The following is a 21,064-nucleotide window of genomic DNA, read 5'->3' as shown; positions in this document are numbered from 1 at the left end:
ACACACACACACCAATGAACAAACCTTAACCACTGGCATGAAAGATTTGTTGATAAATACTCTCCTGGCCTGTTATGGTTTTGGTCCCTGTCCCTTTAAGAGACAAGCCACGCCCACTCCCTCCCCCATCCGCTGAGGCAGGCTGATCTTCAGCTTCCGGCCTGAGTTTGCTCTCTTTTCCATCTTCCTCTCTGAGAGGCAGCTTCGCTTCTGCCTCTCTTCCCCCTTCTCTGTTTCTCTCTCTCTCTTTTTCTCTCTCCTCTCTCTCTTTTTCTCTCCTCTCTCTTGTCTCCTCTCCTCTCTCTTTTTCTCTCTCCTCTCTCTCTCTCTCTCTCTCTCTCTCTCTCTCTCTCTCTCTCTCTCTCTCTCTCTCTCTCTCTCTCTCTTCTCTCTTTTCCTGTCCCCCTCCTGTCCCTTCACCCCACTGTGGAACACCCCCTTCCCAATAAACAACCTTCCCACGCACGTGGTCTAGTCCCGGGTTCCTCCCTCCGACTCCGCGGTAAACACAAGCCGGGAAGAAACACAACATGGCCTCCTTTAGGAAAACCATTCTCAAATGTTTTACCTGGCTCCTCAAGGATTCTCAGGGGATTGAACTCATATGCCCATAGCAGTGACCAGCATGAGGACACATTTGTTATGCTAATATTTACCATAAAATTTATCTTTTTTTTTTTTGGTTCTCTGTAGCTTTGGAGCCTGTCCTGAAACTCACTTTCTAGATGGGGTTGGCCTTGAACTCACAGAGATCCTCCTGTCTCTGTCTCCTAAGTGCTGGGATTAAAGGTGTGCATCACCACCACCTGGCTAAAATTGACACTAAAACAAATGGAATCCCATAACATACGCCTTACAGGTTTAGTCCACCATGAAGGGAAGTCCCATCAGGCCCTCAAGGCCGGACGTGGAGGTGGGAACTGAAGCAGAGGCCATGAAAGACTGCTGCTCCCCAGCTTGCTCCCCATGGCTTGCTCAGCACCCTTGCTTGTATATCCCAGGACCACAGGGGTGGCCCTGCCCACATTGGACTGAACTCTCCCACATTAATCATTAATCAAGAAAATACCTACACACTTGCCTTCAGGCCAACCTGATAGAGACATTTTCTCAAGTGCAGATCCCTCTTCCCACATAATCCTAGCTTGTGTTGAGTTGCTAAAAAAAAAAAAAGTCATACCCATTTTTCAAATTAAAAAAAGTAAAAAAACTATCCATGGATTGTGTGAGTTCTCTCCAGTCACACAGTAGGGCCCGGGCTCTTGAATATACAGTTTTTTTTTGTCTTGAAGGGTCTTACCCATTCTTCCCGAGAGGTATTGGTTCTCTGACCTCCCTGTATGACATTACTAAAGCAATAGCTTCCAGCTGCCTTCGAAGTACTCATGTGCGTACCCATATGTACACCCCTCGTGAGAGAAGCTTCCCTTTGTAGCAGAGACAAGAGAGATCCACAACTGTGTACAAACGCAGAGGATGAGCGACACCGGGCGCCCAGGTCCACATGGGACAGGCCCAGGGAACATCATGGAAAAGACTGAGGACCAGCACTGAACAACGATCGTGTACGAACTTGCAACAATCTGGCTGCCTGCGTGAGACCTGCAAAGAACACACCAGCCCGCCTGCCGACGTGAGTGGAGGACAATTCCACAAGGCCGGAGCCCTGAGGAAGAGCCAGGCAGCCGGTGAGAGAGGGAGAACCAGGGTTTTGTTTGTTTGTTGTGCTGCGACCTCAATCCTAAGAGGCTATCTCTACATACGTGCAAATAGGATTGACAATGATGAGACTCCGTGCGTTGTGTATATGAGACAAAAACAAATCAGAAGAAAGGACTACAAAGTCAGAGGGGTGGTTAGCCAAGGGACAGAAGAAGAACTGAACAGGGGAGAGGAGGATAAAAATTATTCAAATATGGTTTATTCACATATTAAATCCTCAAATTATAAAAAAAGAAAAATTAATAAAACAATATATAGGGAATAAAGAAGCACAACTCTCTGGTCATTTTATTGCCACATATATCCTCTAACTGAAGAAATACAATAGTGCACATGATATTTCTGTGATTTTTGTCTGGGACCAAAGTTCCTTCTGATTCTCTTGGCAGACAAATGGAATTTCCTTCCCTGATTCCCATCCCACGGCTCCAGGTCCTAAATCCTTGTCACAGGCCCTGAGACTCCACCGGCGTCGGATAATTCCCAGCCTATTGTCTGAGGATGGTTCGGCTCACCTGAGGAATGAACCCAAGCAACTCCCAGAACAACTTTTAAGCCAGAAGAAAAGCGTTCAGACTAGGTGATGGAAAGTTTATTCAGAGCCTGACAAAAAATCAGGTTGAGATCATAATGAGTCAGTTTTCAACATTGTTAATGATTATTCTGGCTGGGATTTCTGTTGGTCAGAAGAGACTGTGCAAAAATCATTAAGGGAAGGTGTGGCTGTTTGCTGACCTAGGCTAACAAAAGCCCTGTCCTAGGCAAGAGGCCAGGGCAGCACTTAAAGATGGCTACATGGCACTGCCACTGTTTCAACCCAGAGCGACGGCTTTATCCCTGTCATTTGGAGTGCAGAAAAAGAACCTCACAACTTCTGCAAACAACTTGGCCTGGTTTTGATCCTCCCTCTTTCCCTCTGACCCTTCATGCCCCCCAAAATAATTACAAATCAATGAGTTAAGTGGAACTTCCATAAAGGAAGAAAGTCAAGAGATTTTAAAAGATTGGCTTTTATTGTTTTTAATTATCTGTAGATGTGTGTGGGCATGTGAGTGCAAGTGAGGGAGGGAACCTTCCTGGAGCTAAAGTTATGGACAGTTACGAGCCTCATGTTAGGAACCGAACTGTGGAAGAGCAACAAGTGCTTAGCTGTTGAGCCATCTTTCCATCATGAAAGCCCAGATTTGTGACAGAGGGAAGGGAATGAAAAATCTCGTTTCTTTGTCAACAGCATCCCGAAAGGAAACTAGACAGCTGTGGTGGGTGACATTTATGTGGTGCTAAGAGCATCCTGGGACGGTTTCAGCAATGCTTCAAGCCTGAGTGGTAACCAGGTGCTGGACCCTATTAGCGCCATTAAACAAGCTTAAAGCTTCCGAACAGCAGCTGCTTTGCTCCGTCCCAGGCAGGAAATTTACTCAGCTCCTCCAAAACTGATGCTCTCGTTTTGAGTTGTAAAACACTTCTCCGAGTTTCACTACTGAGACAGATGTCATTTCTTCTGTGTGGATGGTCACCTCAGGATCTGAAAGCCAGGGCCCGTTCTTCACTTCTGACCTATAGCAAATGAAGCTATCGATGTAAGACAGAAGCCCAAGAAGCCTGGATCCTGGTAAAATTAAAAAATTTCTCATCTGGCATGTCCAGATGAGAATAACACTCATGCTAACTCGTTTCTCAATTCAAAATCTTTAAACTTCATCAGTTTCTCTCTCTGTCTCTCTCTGTGTGTGCACAAGTGCACACAAGTGTGAAGATGTGTGTGTATGTGTATGTTTACACATGTGGAGGGGAGAGACTGGGATCTAGAATCTTCCTTGATGGCTCTCCATTTTATTCCTTGAGGCAGAATCTCTCAGTTGAACCCCTGTCTGCCTTCTGAGCATTGGAATTGTGAACCATGTTCATATAGCACCTTCTTAGGTCTGGAGATCTGAACTCTGCTTCTCATACTTGGCAGCAAGCACATATATGCACAGAACCATCTATCCATCCAACCCTACCCCATTAATTTTTAATTTAAGATACAGGCAAGGCACCCAGGGTTACACCAACCCCAAGAAACCCTACAAATTTCTGTCATAGTTCTATCCTTAGGTGGTTGTTCTGAACAAAAGAACAATGGTTCTCTCCAATGGCCATGAGACAGACACTGTTATAACAGAAACCAGTGCCTTGATTATTTGATCTTAGTGTAGCATGACCTTACGGCTGTATAGAGCAGGAGAAGCAATAAAGGGTTATGCAAGGTTAGTTCTCAAAGTCAACAGAAGGGGGTTTCAGGTTGCTGGATTGAAGGAGTCTGGGCTTTTCAAGGGCAGGGTCGAGCTGCCTGTGTGGCTAGTCTGACCAGCAGCACATTCCAGAGGTGATTCTCCTCAAGTGCCTGCTTGACTCCTCCAGCCTGTGAAAGGTAGCAGCCACTGCCCTTATAGAAAGACAGTGTGTTTGGGCTGAATCCGCAACTCAGAAGCTGTTGTGGAATACCATGTAGAGGTGTGTTCCATTTGTTTATGTTGCATTTAACGATGTAAAGATGTTTTGTCTGCCTGAGGCACCTGATCTAATAAAAAACGGAATGGTCAATAGCCAGGTGGAGGAGGAATATGAAGGGCTAGCAGACAGAGAATAAGTAGGAGGAGGAATCTAGGGTAGAGAGAGAGAAAAGAGAAAGAGAGTGAAAGAGAGGGAGATGCCTGGAGCCAGTCAGGCAGCCAACAGCCAGCCAGATACGGAGGAAGCAGGAAAAACAGGACAAACAGAATGAAGGACAGGTAAAAAGCCCTGAAGCAAAACATAGATGAGCAGAAACAAGCTAAATTAAGTTATAAAGGGCCGGAGAGATGCCTCAGAGTTAAAAGCACTAACTGTTCTTCCAGAGATCCTGAGTTCAATTCCCAGCAACCACATGGGGGCTCACAGCCATCTGTAATGAGATCTGGTGCCCTCTTCTGCCCTGTGGCATACATTTAATTTAGACAGAACACTGTATACATAATTAATAAATCTTTTTTTAAATTAATTATAAGAGCTAGTGGGACAAGCATAAGATAAGGCTGAGCATTCATAATTGATAATAGGTCTCCGTGTCATGACTTGGAAGCTGGTTGATGAACCAAAGAAAGCCTGCTCCACAGGGCTGTCTTGATATTGGATGATGGCAGCATTCTCAATCCTGAATTCGAATCCTGTCTTTGTAATTGACCTGTGTTCACAAACAGATGACCATCTGTGTAAATCTTAGGCATCTACTCGTGCCATTTTTTCAGACAGGATTTCTCTGTGTAATAGCTCTGGATGTCCTGGAACGCACTCCATAGACCAGGCTGGCCTTGAGTTCAGAGATCGGCTTACCTCTGCCTCCCAGTGCTGGGATTAATAGCGTGTGCAACCACGGCCTGGCACTTTTCTCTTTTTTAAAGAGGATATGGTAACAGTGCTGCTTTAAAGTGTTGTGAGGTTTACGGGAAACGCCACACAAAAGCACTCGGACAACTTTTAGGTCCAGAGTCAATAAATACAAGTGATTACGACTATCTAAAAATCACGTGTTGGACTAGAGAAATGCCAGCTCAGAGATTCAGAGTGCTTCCTGCTCTTGCAGAGGACCCAAGTTCAGTGCCCAGCACCCATATCGGGGTTCACAGCTGCCAGTGATACCCAGCTCCAGAGGATCTGATACCTTCTTCTAGTCTGTGGGAACCTGCACACATGCATGTACACAGAGACACACATACACATAAATAAGAAATAAAACTTTGGCTTGGCTTAGGTTCTGGCGACATGGCTAAACACACCACGAAGGTCGGGATCATCGGGAAATATGGGACCCACTATGGTGCCTCCCTCTGGAAAATGATGAAGAAAATTGAAGTCAGCCAACACGCCAAGTACATCTGTAGCAAGACCAAAGATGAAGAGACGAGCCGTCGGCATCTGGCACTGTGGTTCCTGCATGAAAACAGCGGCTGGCGGGGCCTGGACCTACAACACGACTTCTGCTGTCACAGTGAAGTCTGCCATCCGAAGACCGAAGGAACTGAAAGACCAGCAGAAGGGCTACCATTTGATACCCAAGCCTACTCGATAACGCACAGCCAACTAAATAAATGGGTTAATTTACGTAACAAAAAAAGAAATAAAACTTTTAATTCATTTATATTTTCTTCTCTCATATATTATATTCCGATTAAAGTTTCCCCTCTCTCCTCTCCTTCCAGCCTCCCCAACCCCTACCCCAACTCCCTTTTTCCCCCAGATCCATTTCTCTGCTTCCCTTCAAAAAAGAGCAATCCTCCTAGGGACATCAACCAAACATGGCATAACAAGTTACAATTAGACAAGGCACATACCTCATGTCAAGACTGGATGAGTCAACTCCATCGAAGAAATGAATCTTTTTTACACTCACACTGCCCTGGCTTTGCTTTCCCCTCCTTATTTTTGTAGAAGGAGCCCCTGCCCAGGCCTCCAGAGACTGCTCCGTGGGCCTGTATTTCCTTACCATTGCCCCATTCCGTTGCCAGGTAGTCCACCGTCTGTTCCTACCAGTGACCCTTTCAGCAAACACCTCGTTTATTTTGTGGCAGTGAAGAGGCAGAGCTGTGCATTGCTGACCCTATATTTGAGACGAGGAATAAGAGCGGAGGTGTCTGCTGAGCAACCACAGGCCTCAGTTCTAGCTTCTAAAGGTAGAGGAGCCTCACAAAGGGCTCCTTCCCACGAAAGCTGACAGCGTATACTCTGCTTTAGACTCCTGAATCCCCTGGTCATCTGACATCATGGAGAGAAAGTGTGCTATGATTTTTCTTATCGCACAATAGAGAACTTGAGCTAACAAAAATAATGTCTTTCAAAAAAATGAAGATTAATTTTACTGTCTCCTGTGCATTGACTTCAAAAGCTCCCATGTCCCATTAAGGTCTATCCCAGTTCTTGGAAATTATATATGCTTTATTGATGTATTCAGAATATCCCAAGCTAAATTCATTTCTACAAGGTCATTTTCTCTCATACTGTCTCTCTTTTCTAACTTTCTGCCAACAGCTATCTCTGTCTCTCATGTGTGTGTGTTTGGGGGTGGTGGGGGTGCTAAAAGAACAACCTCGGTGTCAACCACATTTTTGTCTTTTGAGGCAAGGTTTCTCACTGGCCTGGAACTTGCCAAGTAGACCAGACTGTCTGGCCAGTGGACCCCAAAGGCCCGCCCCTCTCCAGTGCTGGAATGACAAGGGCACACCTCCATACCCAGTACCGGGATGACAAGGGCACACTTCTATACCCAGCTTCTTAGATGTGGCTTCTGGAGCTCAAACTCAGTCTTCAGTGCTTACAAAGCAAGCACTTTATGCACCGAGCCATCTGCCCACTGCCAGCATTACCATTTCCTGATCGCACATGTTTGACATGCTCTCTGAGCCTTCCAGCCTCCTTCCCAGTGGTGAGGAATCACCCTCTCCTGTTGATACACTGTGGTCAAGGAGCCTGGTTAAAACCCCTGGCTCCAACCCTGTCTTGAAAAACCAAACCAAACCAAAACAAAACAAAAAACAAAACCCGGGCTCCATTATCAGACATACTGAGCTGATGTGTTATTCCTCCCCTTGCAGCCATGTGGTCATGCTTAACCTCCATGTCGGTGCATTTCCTCATGCAGAATAGGGAAATACCAGAGTTAAGATTACAAACCAAAAGAACCCTGGCCGGGATAAGCAAGTGAGATGGTGTCTAGCACGGAGCTAGCATGTACTTAGGTCTGGGTGCAATCTTGATGGTTTTCTTATTACAAAGGCCTGGAATATGTTCCTTTCTTTGTTCTTCATTGCCATAGCTCGACTTTCAGCTGTTACTTTTAGCCTGGGTTACGTAAACTGCTACTTAACATTTTATTCTGTTTTTTGACTCTCCTCATCCTATCCCGCACCGTGTCCTTCCTAACACACCATGGAAGTCTCCAGATCAGAGTCCACAATGGTTCCCTTCTTACATCTATGGCTTCTGACCTGCATTTTCCAAGCTCTTGAGAATTCACCTTGCCCAGCATCTGTCTGAGAGTGGTGTGGTGATGGAAGACACAGGCTCCAGGACTCTGTTTGCTAGCTATGTAACCTTTGTGTCTGTCACTGTATGCCTTTGGTTAGTTCACAAACTCCATACAGGGTACCTCTCTACTTTCAAGACATTTTTCACTCATTGCTGTCTTCCTAATATGGATTTTGAGCATAGAGAGAGCTTACACAATCTCACATGCATAGGAATATAGTTATCTGGCTCCTATTTGGTCTTGGATATCACGTGTCTGGTTTGATCCTGCCATGTCCTGTGTTGGTTTCTGCTGAGGCTTGGGCATACCATTTTGTTCTGTGAACATTGTGACTGGATCCCTTGTTCTTCCACCAAAGCCTATGATCCCCCTCTGTGTCTTCCCTTGGCCTGATTCCAGGCCTCTTCTGGTCCACATACCTGATATCTCAGTACTTTTGTGATGTTCTCCTTTATTAAGAAATTTCTGGGGCTGGAGAGATGGCTCAGAGGTTAAGAGCATTGCCTGCTCTTCCAAAGGTCCTGAGTTCAATTCCCAGCAACTACATGGTGGCTCACAATTATCTGTAATGGGATCTGGTGCCCTCTTCTGGCCTGCAGTCAAACACACAGACAGAATATTGTATACATAGTAAATAAATAAATAGTAAAAGAAATTTCTGTTTCCTGCCACATACTGGCTGTGCAGAACTATGGTGCTATTTCATATCTTTATGTCCTTAGCAGCTTCTATTAGACTCTATCTTGGGCAGGAAAGATGATTCAGTAGGTAAAAGGGCTTGCTGCACAAGCCTGATGACCTGAGTTCAATCCCCACAACTAATACTGGAAGGCCAGAACCAAAGTTGTTTTCTGATTTCCACATACTTGTGGCACACGTGTGTGCGCGCACGCACACACACATACACACATCAAACACACACATGCGCATGTGCAAACACACATACACATCAAATACACACAATAATGATTTTTTTGAACCCCTGATTTCTTCTAAGACCATCTGTCCATACCAGCTGTTCCTGTTATTTCGGGGTATTGATCTTTGCTAGATTGTGAGCTTCTTGTTTTCTTGTGGGTGGAGATCATACTTCCCCCAACAGACCTAACACAATATTAAACAGTCATTGAGTACTGTTTTGACTGATTACACTTTGGGAACAAAGGACTTGAGCGAGGTTGCAGACTAACCCCACATTGTTCTGAATACTGTATTCACACTCTCTTATACAATTCTCTCATCAGTTTGTAATTCGTGCTATTATTGTGTTCCATTGGCAAAGTTAGGAACTGTGAACTAGAGAGATTAAGTAATTTCTCCAAGAATCAAGTAGGAATCCAACCTAGGTCTGTCTGACTTCAAGCCCCATGATTATAAACTACTCCTTTCACAGCTACCTTGGTCTCAGCTCTCAGTGTGAAGTTTTCAGTTCCTTTCAGTTAGATCTTCAAGCTGCACAAACCAGCTTGGTTGAGGCTGTCAGTGACTACAGCTCATCCACGCTGCTCAAGTTTGTAAATTCCCTTCTCTTCTACCCAGAGTAGCTGGGTAGAAGAATAGACATAGACGCACAGTTCACATGTGGAAGCCGACAGACATCTGTGGGAGTGGGTTCTCAGCCTCCACCATGTGAATACCAGGGATCCCACAGCCTAGTCCAAGCTGGGGTTGAACTCTCTATCCTCCTGCTTTAGGTTCCTAAAGGAGCCTAAACAACAAACAAACAAAAACCTAACAACAACAACAAAAAGAGAGCCATTTCTCCAAGAAAGAGGAGAATCACAATCTAAATGACCAGGGCCTCCAGGAAGACTCAGTTGAATAAATGTGCTTGCCCCCAAGGCTGAGGGCCCAATTGCATCTCCAGGACCCACACAATTAAAACAAAGAACTGACTCCCACAAGTTGTCCCCTGAGTTCTACACATGTACTGTGTCCTGTGTATACACACACACACTGCACCACACAAACGTATACACAGACACGTACATATACATGCACACTATCTTAAAATGAAATGTGGGAAAATGAGATATTACTACCTGGAAATAAAAAATATAGTGACCATAACCACTCTGTAGCAGAGCTTGACTTTTAAGTTCTGATCTGCCTCTATCTTCACTGCCTACATTGCCAGGATTACAGATGCGTGCCACCACGCCTGGGTCTTACGTGGTGCTGAACATAGAATCCAGGCTTTGTACACGCTAGGCAAGCAATCTACCAACTGATCTACATGCCAGCCCAAGAGTCTTTTTTGTTATTGCTTTGTTTTGAAATGAAGTCTGCACAGTTTCCCAGACTGATCTCAAGTTTATAATCCTTCTGCCTCAGCCTAGGGTTGTAGCATGTACAACCCTATATATCATGCCCAGATATAATCTCTGCCTTAAACATTACAATTTACTATTAATTCATTACTGATTTTAGCTTAACTAAACCACATAACCATTCATGTGATTAAAATTTTAGCACAATTATTGGGCTATACTCTAGTAACAAAAATACTGTATTTGTAAATGTAAATTTTATAAATTAGGTTATAGACTGTACTTTTTTTTGTTTTTTCGAGACAGTTTCTTTGTGTAGTCTTGGTTGTCCTGGAACTCTCTCCATAAACCAAGCTGGCCTCAAACTCATAGAGATCCTCCTGCCTCTGTCTCCTGAGTGCTGGGATCAAAGGCATGCATTACCATTGTCCAAATGGACTTTACCTTTTTTAATTGGGTGTTTGAGGGAGGGAAGAAAGGAGTTGACTCATTTCTTTCTTTTTTTTTAAATATTTTTATGGTGTATTTATTTTATATGCATTCGTGTGAAGGTGTCAGATCCCCTGCAACTGGATCTTCAGACAGTTGTGAGCTGCCATGTGGGTGCTGGGAACTGAACCAGGGTTCTCTGGAAGAGCAGTCAGTGCTCTTAACCACTGAGCCATCTCTCCAGCCCTTCTTTCTTATTATTAAACTAAGTCCCTAATTTATTCATAAACAAGAATGGTCGTCTTGGCTAGCTTTCTGTGAGGTGGTAGATATGAATCCAAGATTGGGGCTCTCATGGAAGCCTAAAGACGTGAATAAACCAAGAAATGAGAGCGGCAGAGGGTTGTGTAATATCTCAAAACCATTCCTATTGCAGTTTGTTTCATAGCTTTAACCTTCCGGTTAGGTAGCAAACGACTTGGCACATAGAAATAAGGACAAGTCTTTCTTCTCTTAAACTTATGTTGAGAGTTACATACCAGGTCATGCCCGGTGAAGGACCACAGCATTCTGGGAAGCTCCTGCATGTGCTCACGGGCATCTTTAATTGCATGTTCCTGGTTTCAGATTAGTTTGTGGCCAATTTAATTCATTCCATCTCCAAAGGACCTGGGGTAACCATGGTCCATTGTCAAGCAAAGGAGGCTGAGGATCAGCTGGAATCTGGAATCTGCTGGAAATTGGACCCACTCCATAAAGCTAGGAGTGGTAGGTGAGACGGCTCAGAGAGTAAAGGCATTTGCTGCCAAGCCTGATGACCTATTCTGCCCTTGGAACCCAAATGGTAGGAGAGAACCGATTGTTGCAAGTTATTCTCTGGCCTCCACATCATTGCACTCCCATATGTGGGTACACACACACACACACACACACACACACACACACCATACACAAACAGACAAAGCTAGGAGTGACATCAGGAAGTCTAGCCCTAATGCAGGCTAAGGAAGCTGACTATAAAAGATTTGGGGCTGGGGCTTGGGTAGATGGTACAGACGGCAAAGTACATGAAAACCCTACCTGGCCTGGGAGTGCACAGCTCTGGCTCCAGGGCCCCGACAGTAGGATGGGAGGCGAAGGCAGAAGACTCCCCAGAGGTTCACGGGCTTGCTAGCCTGACATACACAGCAGCGAACAGAAAAGAGACTGTCTCTAACTGGAAGGTGAGGCAATGGTTTCCTTGGGTGGCTGTTTTGGGGTCATCCGTGCTCTGTAAGTAAGACCCATGAACTCATTGGTTTCCCCAGGGTGGACTCTTTGGGCTTGTACTTTGACTTATCATTGGAACCTTGGGAGGAGGGTGAAAACATTGTTCACATCTCCCCCATGGAAGCAGTTGTGAAAACGCTAAGGGTTATGCTTGTTTGTCTGTTTTGAGACTGGGGTTTCAGTGTGTAACCGCCTTGTCTAGAACTTGTCATAATCCACCTGTCTCAGTCTCCCAACTGCCTGGATTACAGGCATGTACCACCACACCCACCAAGCTTACTGTAGCCTTGATGTCAAACTGGACATTACTGGATAATGCCTGTGATTAGGAACCCACCCTAGTAACTAGTTCTCATATCCATCAAATCTCCACAAATATACAAGGAGAAAATATACAATGAGAGGTTGGTTACAATTGGGGTTTCCTCATGGAATGAGCTTGAGAGTAAGCTCAAGTGCTGAAGGTGCTGGAGGTTGGGTTTGTGACCATAAAACACGCAGATAATAAATGAGGACTTCGGGGTCTGAAAAAGATCACTAAAGAAATACCTGGGCACTGTAGCAGATGCGCAGCTCCACAGTCATGGAGCAAATACTCTGGCAAAAATTACTAAGTGTGCTAATTACAAAGAGTTTAGGAGGTAAATAATTTAGCTAAGCATGTTGAAAAAAAATAGGGTTGAAGTTGGAAGGCATGCCAAATCTTATAATTACTTCCAGAAAACACGGGTTGGTTCCCTTGAGGGAATGAGCCCAAGCCCAATTACTCATAATGAGCTGCCTGGCAGTGTTCAGGAGACTAGGCCCTGCTGCACTGCTTTGGTCCTGGCACACACCGGCATGCTCTTGATCTCCCCATACCTGTTTACACCCACAGTAATGAGATTGCAGTGATTGATGATGACATACCAGCCGAATGAAGTGGGTTTATAGCCGGGGCTCTGGTACTATCTCCCACACAGCTGAGGACACTAATCTCATAACATTCTCCTTTGACTTGCTCCCGAACGCTGGAGGTAGCCGTGGTAAACTTAGCGCTCCAATCACGCTGCTGTCAATCATCTAGTACTTGGCCCACTGAGGGCCTTGCCAGATGCAGCCCTGTATTCCAAGACTCGTGCCTGGCCATAACCAAAGACTTTTCCAGAGAGGTGGATGAGAAAGTCTCATGTTAGTGTAGCATAAAATTTATGTTAAATTACAACCATGCTCAGTTTTACAATAACTACCCTTCACATCCCTTTTATGTGCAAAGTCAACAAAACACATTTGGAGAAAAGGGACTCCATGTCCCAGAGTTCACTAAGACATTAAGACTAAGTTGGACACTTGCAGAATCTTAAGACACTACCATATCCAGGATCACACTGGTCTAACAGTTCTATAAAGACATTACCTCCTAGTTATGAAGCTCGTGTTACATACATGACAGATTAAGTCTCAAACTTTAAGAAATACTGTTAATTTCTCCAAAACTCAATAGAAACAGACTTACCCATCATTTAAGGCATAACTGAGGGGAGTTTAATGACTGCAGATCATAAGGTACACGACAGTCCCGATATTTAATGGTTTTAGATTGTCACAAGTTGCTAATTACTACTTGTGATAGTTTGAATGACAATAGACTAATTAATTTGAACACTTGGTCCTTAGATGGTGGCGCTACTTGGGGTGTTTATGGGGTGTGTCTCTGCTAAAGGAAATATGGCATGGGGTGGGATGGGTGAGGTGGCAACGGGGACTGTCTGAGGCCTTAGGGCCGCTCCCTATTTGCAGGTTGTGCTCTGCGCTGATGGTAGAGGATGTGCTTTCTCAGCATCCCTGCATCCAGACACCACACTGGGATGGATGCTTATCTCCGGAACCAGAAAACTCAAGTAAACCTTTCCTTCTGCAAGCTGCCTTGTTCACGGTGTTTCTTTACTGCAAAAGGAAGGAAAGTAACTAGCACACTACACTGGATAAGGCAGCTTGGCTCTGACAAAGAGCCAGCACAGCTCCTAGGTCTGAAGAGGTTAAGGAAAAGGAACAATTCCTTTAACCTGAAGCAATGCAGCATCAGTGTCTGCCTTCCTGTGCAGGTGACGTGACAGCAGCTATGACCACAACAGAAAGCACCACCGCGTCAATGTGCAGACTGGCAGAGGAAGAGCCACAACTACTATGGCTCACTTTCTGCTCTCTCTCAACCAGAAACTAGAAGAGAGCTGGCTGATGCCGTCTGTCAATCTAAGCTGCTTGCAGGCTCAGAACAGTGATGGCTGGCAGTGAGAGGCGGAGTAAGACCTGGGACATTTATTATACCGGGTACAAAACTGAATAAGGAATTAAATGTCTGGTTTATTAGCACTTGCAAAATATTAGCAAAAAAAGTGATGAAAAGCACGATTTTAAAGTTGTACTTTTCATTGTTAAGGCCAGTCTTGTGTTCAAACTAAGTCTTTAAACTACAGTGCTCATTTCCTATTTTACACACAAAGCAACAGGTCAATACTGTATTCCTGATCTATATTGTCTTGTATTCTTACCAAGGATCTGTGTGAAACTTTCTCCAAAATATAATCTAGGCCCCTGACCCGGTTTAGGAAATTTCTTACTTAGGCTAAGGGTTGTTGTTGTTGTAAACGGCTAAGATTTAAATCGGTAGAAACCCAATAAACTGGGTGCATGATGCTGAGACCCCTAGGATGCATGGACACTCCTTTTAACTGTTTGATTTCTGTACTATCTTATCGTTGGTATTTAACACTTGTTTTCACATTCAATAGTGTGGTAAGAAAGGTGTGTGTTGGGGTGTGTGGCAATATTTACATCATATTCATTCTTGGGTCCTGAATCTACCAGGAGTCAGTCTTTATTGGCCTGTACTTAAGGAAGAAAGATCTAATGCCACTGTGTGGGGGTTGAAATAAGTGCCGAAGGAAAAGCAGTTGCCTCCCCCTCCCGTCAGCAGGATCTGCTGCTCTTCGGGGAGGAGGGCACTGCAGTGGCTGTGCAGCATGACCGGCCAGGGCACAGATGTCGTGTCGAGCGGATACTCAGAGCTCAACCCGGTACTCAAGTCGATAACAGTCACTCCAGGAACAGAGGAGGAATGAATCCAGACCCCTCCAACCAGAAGCAGCTTCCCATGAAATACATGAGCCGTGTGAGAGTATCTTGGGGTAATGGGGGGCTGGATGTCTATTGATTCCCAGAGGAATCCAGAGGACTTTGGTCTAAGAAACAGTACAGAGCTCAGTGGTTCTTCAGAAGCCCCAAGACCTCCGGCGATAAGCGCTCCTCCTTGCCAACCGCAGGCACTATGGGAATGCCGACCTTCGGGAGCTGCCCCTTCTACTGGGATTCGGACCCAAGCCATTGTCTCTATATGTAGGAAACGACAGTCACTTAGTACAGGTTCCACCACACTTCGGCCACCATACACAAGTAAGTATCTTTGATTCTGGTAGTATACTTCCGTTGTTGAATGCCGCCAACATGACAACATGGGACCTTCTTCCATGGCAGCCTCTGTTACTGTTACAGTCTGACTCTCGGGGCAATTAGGCTCACTTCTGTATAATTCAAGTTGGAGAGCCCCGGAAGCTGGAGTAACTGGGGACAGTCTCCCTCCAAGAACCAGAACCTGAGTATCTGAAAGCCTTGTCATGGTGTGATAAAGGCGTCCATCCCACTGGCCTCCAGTCCCCAAAGTACTTATTTGGCTGCCTTTCCATTCAGAGTCACGGGATCTCCAGAGCAAGTGAAACGTGCTCACTCGGCAGTGTCTCCTCCCCTCTTCTTCCCCAAAGCCTCCTGCACTGAAAATAATGCCAGGGCTCAAGAGGACAGAGGCGTGGCCATATCTCTTCAGGCTGGAGTGCTGGTCACTAGTGACTGGTCTGGCAGAAAGAAAACCTGAAGGCAAAACAGGATCTACCCAAAAAGATGCCTCTGGGGGTGGCAACACCGGAGTTCCCGATAGCGTGTCTCCCCTAGATGCTGCCAGGATGAAATAGTGGGCACACTTCAGATGCCACTCCTCAAACTCATCAAAGGGCTCGAGCGTCTCGACCCGCCGACGCTCGTCGGTGGGGAGAAGACGGCGGTAGAACTCGTTCAGGTCCAGGGCGTTGCAGGCAGTCCAGCCAGCTTGAAGAAAGCGCCGTACCTGGGCCTCCACGTCGGGAAAGAGCTCCAGGCCGTGCAGGGGAGAGTGCAGTCGCCGAAAGTGCTGCAGCATAATTTGCCCAAAGGCGTCTCGCGGCTTCATCTGCTCATAGATTACGAAAAGGGCGTCGGGGAAACGCTGGGCGGCCCAGGCGATGAGGGCCGCGGCTTCGGCGGGCTCCAGGTAGGTGAGCACCGCCTCGGCCAGGAGCAGCGTGGGTGCGGTGGCGTCCAGGCCCGCGCAGTCCAGGGTCTCGCCTAACTGCGGGAGCTCACGCAGGTCCGCGCCCAGGATGCGGTAGTCGGAGCTCTCGAAGCACAGAGCGGAGGACGAGTCCCCGAGCTGGAAAGGGCCGGTCAGCGAGCACAGCTCCGGGATCTCCCTGATCCTCTCCGCCTTGCGCCGGGACACGTCTGGGAAGTCCACCTCCCAAACAGCAGTCCGGGCCAGGAGGCCCGCAGCCTTCAGGCGAAAGTACAGCGAGTCGGAACCTGCACCCAAAGACAGAATCTGCGCCCGGGTCGGGTCCGGGAGCGCGCCAGTGCGCTGGAGGAAGGCGCGCACGCAGTGACGCACGGCGCGGGCGCGCACGTAATAGCCGCGGTGGATCAGCGGCGTGCGCCGCACAGGTCCCGGGACCAGCAGCGCCGCGAAGGCGTCGCGCACGTATCCGTGTGCGGCCAGCGATCGCTTGCTGAGGGCGCTGCTGTCGTTGGTGCTCTGCACGGTTCCCGCCCGGCGCTCGCGGCTTCGCGGGCCCATGACCCGAAGACGCTCCACAGCACTCCACACGAAACACTCACTGCGCTGGTGTCGTTCGCTTCCGGGTGCAGTGTGCGTCACTTCCGAGCAGAGCGCGCTTTGCCAAAAACCGCGAGAGACCATTTGATTTTTTTTCCGAATTACGTTTTCCCGCGAAAGCGCCCTCTGCTCAGATGACAGCTAGAGTGTGGGGAGCTCGTAACCACTTTTCTACAGACATTTCGGCGTGAAGGGAAAAAGTCCTGTAGGTCCTCGTATTTGAGAACATTTTCAATCGAATCGGGGGCCGACGACCCGACTTCCTGCGAAGGACTGGCACCGCGGATTTTTAGCAGGCAAGAATAGACTGTTCCTTGCGCGAAAGTCATAATTTCTTTCCTGGAGGTAGTGGCGCCTCCTGTAATCCCAGCACTCAGGAGGCAGAGGCAGGCGGATCTCTGTGAGTTCGAGGTCACCCTGGTCTACAGAGCAAGTTCTAGGACAGCCGGGGCTATGCAGAGAAACCCTATTACGAGCCCTCCCACCCGCAAAAAGTAACCGTTTCTCCTTTACTGAATGTTCTCATTGCAAGGAGAAGTCATTTAAATCTTAAATTAGGCCAGATGGAAAGTGAAGAAGACCTTTACAGATAATTACCGGTAATTTAACCCCCTGCACACATACATGCTATTGGCTCTATGCCAGGCCTATAGTGAATAAAGTATTCACCCTCTCTTCAGCTATAAAATGGCACTCTCCTCCACTTCCAGAATTCTGTGATTCTGTGGTGTTGAGTATGTCTGCTGAAAATAGCTGTGAAAGAGATGTAATTATTCCTGGTGGCATGTTGAGTCCTCCATCCCCCTTTTTAAAGAGAGCAACGCAGGGGGCTGGGCATATGACTCAGAGGTTAAGAGCACTGGATGTTTTTCCAGAGGTCCTGGGTTCAGTTCCCAGAAACTACAGGGTGACACACAAGCATTTATAATGGGATCTGGTGCCCTCTTCTGGTGTGCAGGCATACAAGCAGACAGAACACTTACATAATGAATCTTTGAAATAAATAAATCTGAGAGAGATGGGGGGGGGGGGAGAGCGCAACTCAGGTTGGGATTTAAAATGAAATTCCTGCATTGGATACCTAGGAGTTACCAGTAAGAACGCATTTATTGATTTTGTGTCTGGCTGGATTAGGAAAGGAGATGAGGATGATCTTAAGAATGGTTGATTCAGAGCAGTGGTCAGTAGCAGCTATGAGGAGGAGTTTTTGAGACCAGCTGATGAAAAAATGTCAAGTTCTGGTGCTCAGGAGCTCATTAGGGTCTCAGGAGCAGTTTTTCTGGCAGAATGACTCAGGGAGTGCAAGATCTATTACTGGAGGCCTCTAGTCCACCCAGAGGACAGGAGACAGTGAGTTCAAGCCTCCATCTGGAGCCAGGGTCTGGGCCCAAATACGGTCCAGGTCAGTCCCAGCCCATTTAAGGAAAGTGTTGGTGCATGATTGTGAAATAGTGTTTCCTTAGGAAAGCAAATCCATAAGTGCTACATGTGTGTGTTAACCTGACATTACCCAGTAAACACGAAGTTAAAGGCATGTACAGACAAACAGGTCAGTGACGCCCTGACCTTTGACTAACTCAGAGTTTTAATTCATTTTCTTATGTTTTGTTCATAGCTTTACTAGTCATTCCTCCACTGCAGAAACACCTAAGATTAGCCGTGTGTGTGTGTGTGTGTGTGTGTGTGTGTGTGTGTGTGTGTGTGTGTGTAGTGGGGCGGGGGCGGGGCAGTCTGTGAAAGGAAATAGCAGTGGTGTTTCTTTGTTTCTGTGTTAACATTTGAAATTATTTGCATTTGTGAATACAGGTGAAATTCAACTCAAAGCTACACACAAGCAAGTCTTACTGAAGTACGTGTAAGTAAAGCCATCGAAGAAAGGCCAGGACCTCAGAAGTGCTGACTTGACTATGTTGTATCGTCCAAGCCAGAGTCAGAGGGAATGAAATCTTTGCCTCCTCCTGAAAGGATGGAGGCAGGACAGCAGTGTCTACGGAAGACAGATTTTTATGTGGAATTGCCAAAAGTGGTAAGAATTAACAGCAGATTCTTGTTGTAAAAATACTCTTATGTTGTTTTCCACAAAAGAAAAGTAAGTTTTGTGGGTAGAATTTGTAGAGAGGGTATAGCTAAATCAAGTAGTCTGCCTGGGGCAAACTACAAACAACCAGGGCGTGGTGTGGGACTAGGAATCTAGTAGATCCTTGGTATGGTTTTACTGATTGCATTCTCTTGTTTTAGGAGCTTCATGCCCACTTGAATGGCTCCATTAGTTCCAGTACCATGAAGAAACTGATAGCCAAGAAGCCACATCTTAAAGTTCATGATCACATGACCATGATTGACAAGGGAAAGAAAAGAACTTTAGAAGAGTAAGTTTGGGGAGATTGTAGGAATTTCTTTGTCTGTCAGTATTTTGAGATTGAAATAGATAAGAATCATATCTTGATACTTAAATAAATAGATATCTGACTGGGCAGTAGTGGTGCACGCCTTTAATCCCAGCATTCAGGAGGCAGAGGCAGGTGGACCTCTGTGAGTTCAAGGTCAGCCTGGTGGTCTACAGAGCAAGTTCCAGAACAGCCAGGGCTGTTACACAGAGAAACCCTGTCTTGAAAAACCTAAAATAAAAAAGTAAAAAGACATCTGGCATGAAAAATATAACCTAACATACAACATTTTTCCAACTGTCAGACTACTGATAGTATTTGTTTTTTTTAAAGATTAATTTATTTATTATGTATAGTGTTCTGCCTGCACATACCCCTGCAAGCCAAAAGAGGGTACCAGATCTCATTATAGATGGTTGTGAGCCACCATATGGTTGCTGGGAATTGAACTCAGGACCTTTGGAAGAACAGGCAGTGCTATTAACTGCTGAACCATCTCTCCAGCCCCTACTGATAGTATTTGTAATAATTTATGTTTGTGAAATTATACTATATTGATACCAGGTGATGGTGGTGCATTACTTTAATCCCAGCACTCGGGAGGCAGAGGCAGGTGGATTTCTGTGAGTTCAAGGCCAGCCTGGTCTACAGAGCAAGTTCCAGGATAAGCTCCAAAACTACAGAGAATCCCTGTCTTGAAAAACAAAATCCAAACAAAAAATTATATTATATTGAGTTGCTTCTTAGATTTGAAAATAATGGGATGTGGATTTTTCCCTATTTGCTTTTGCTGGGGATTAGAGAATGGAATTATTTCATACTTTAAAATATAAATAAATAATATCTTATTTTTAGCTATTAAGTAGATTTTCTAGATTATTGCAACTTTTGAAAAGATTATCCTGTGGTTCTTTGTAAACCTAAATATATACTTACTATTAACCTAAAATTTACTAATTGATTCCACTTAGGGAGTTTTTCTTGAGTAACAAATTTTTGTTGACTAAAGTGTATTAAAACATTCTGTTCGTTTGTAGATGTTTCCAGATGTTCCAAGTTATCCACCAGCTTACTACTAGTGCTGAGGATATTCTGATGGTGAGACACGGAAGGGTTTAGAATGTTGAATTTTGAAGCAATGAATGTCTCTCATTACATATGACCTTTTGCTTTCATTAGGACCCAATGAAAATGTTTTCTTTTTTCCTTCTCAGTTTCTTTTTCCATTGATTTTTAAATTTTTTGTAATGACAACTCTTTTTAAAATCATTGTAAGACATTGGCCTAAGCTAGCCTGAAGTCTGCTATTGTTAAAGAGACGAGGAAGAGGAAAAGGAAGACGTGGGAAGAACCGAGATCCGCATCTTCTTTTGGGTAGGGAATAATAATGACAGGAACGCCTGATCCTGCTTCCATGTGTGGCATGTCACAAGAAACATGGTAGCCGGAGAGACGGCTCAGTGACTAAGAGCACTGGCTGCTCTTCCAGAGGACCCAGGTTTGATTCCCAGCACCTACGCTGTGCCTCACAACCCTCTGTAACTTCACTGACTTCTTTTTCTGGCCCCTGTGGCACTGCATACACATGGTGCACAGACATACAAGCAGGAAAAACATTTGTACACATAAAATAAAAATAAACCTTCAAAAATAGTATTCGACCTTAGATGGGATTACGCTATTATTCATTCCTCTCTTTGCTTTTTTTCCCACATAGCCCAGGCTAGCCTCACACATTCTCTGTAGTTGAGGCTGCCCTGACACTCCTAACTCCTAGTCTTCCTGTCTCCATTTTCAAGTGCTGGGATTACAGGTGTTCACCACCCTGCCCAGGTCATTAAGGAAAATGTGACACATGCTTATACTGCAACTCTCAAGAGGATCACAGATTCAGGGCCAGCCTGGACTGCATAGCAAGACTGACACCTCCTTCCTACTTTCTGTCTCACACACAAAATAAAAGGGAAAAAATGAAGAGATGAGTAGT

The 21,064-nt window shown here is 45.6% G+C and overlaps 2 protein-coding genes and 1 pseudogene across 4 annotated transcripts in view; 2 read left to right on the top strand and 1 right to left on the bottom strand.

Annotated features, from left to right (window-relative positions):
* Window positions 1-5,505: 5,505 nt before the first annotated feature.
* Window positions 5,506-5,812, top strand: LOC119815211 (annotated as a pseudogene).
* Window positions 5,813-13,234: 7,422 nt separating this feature from the next.
* Window positions 13,235-16,701, bottom strand: Lcmt2 (leucine carboxyl methyltransferase 2). The gene has a single exon (XM_038330790.1). It carries the CDS (start codon window positions 16,649-16,651, stop codon window positions 14,591-14,593), a length of 2,061 nt encoding a protein of 686 aa, XP_038186718.1. The 5' UTR covers window positions 16,652-16,701; the 3' UTR covers window positions 13,235-14,590.
* A 301-nt stretch (window positions 16,702-17,002) lies between these two features.
* Window positions 17,003-21,064, top strand: part of Adal (adenosine deaminase like) — a 31,401-nt gene continuing 27,339 nt past the window's right edge. For 2 of the 3 annotated variants that reach the window (XM_038330795.1, XM_038330793.1), the window contains exons 1-4: window positions 17,005-17,090; window positions 18,497-18,716; window positions 18,929-19,059; window positions 20,115-20,175. In XM_038330795.1, the coding sequence (XP_038186723.1) occupies window positions 18,630-18,716; window positions 18,929-19,059; window positions 20,115-20,175 (279 nt within the window). In that variant the 5' untranslated portion in view covers window positions 17,005-17,090; window positions 18,497-18,629. Of the gene's footprint in view, window positions 17,091-18,496; window positions 18,717-18,928; window positions 19,060-20,114; window positions 20,176-21,064 lie in introns of all 3 variants that reach the window. The other variant, XM_038330794.1, reaches the window with a different exon arrangement.

The sequence above is a fragment of the Arvicola amphibius genome, chromosome 5 (assembly GCF_903992535.2).
Source record: "Arvicola amphibius chromosome 5, mArvAmp1.2, whole genome shotgun sequence".
NCBI lineage: Eukaryota > Metazoa > Chordata > Mammalia > Rodentia > Cricetidae > Arvicola > Arvicola amphibius.
Note: the sequence above shows the minus strand (reverse complement) of the source record. Positions and strands in the feature narration are given on the sequence as shown.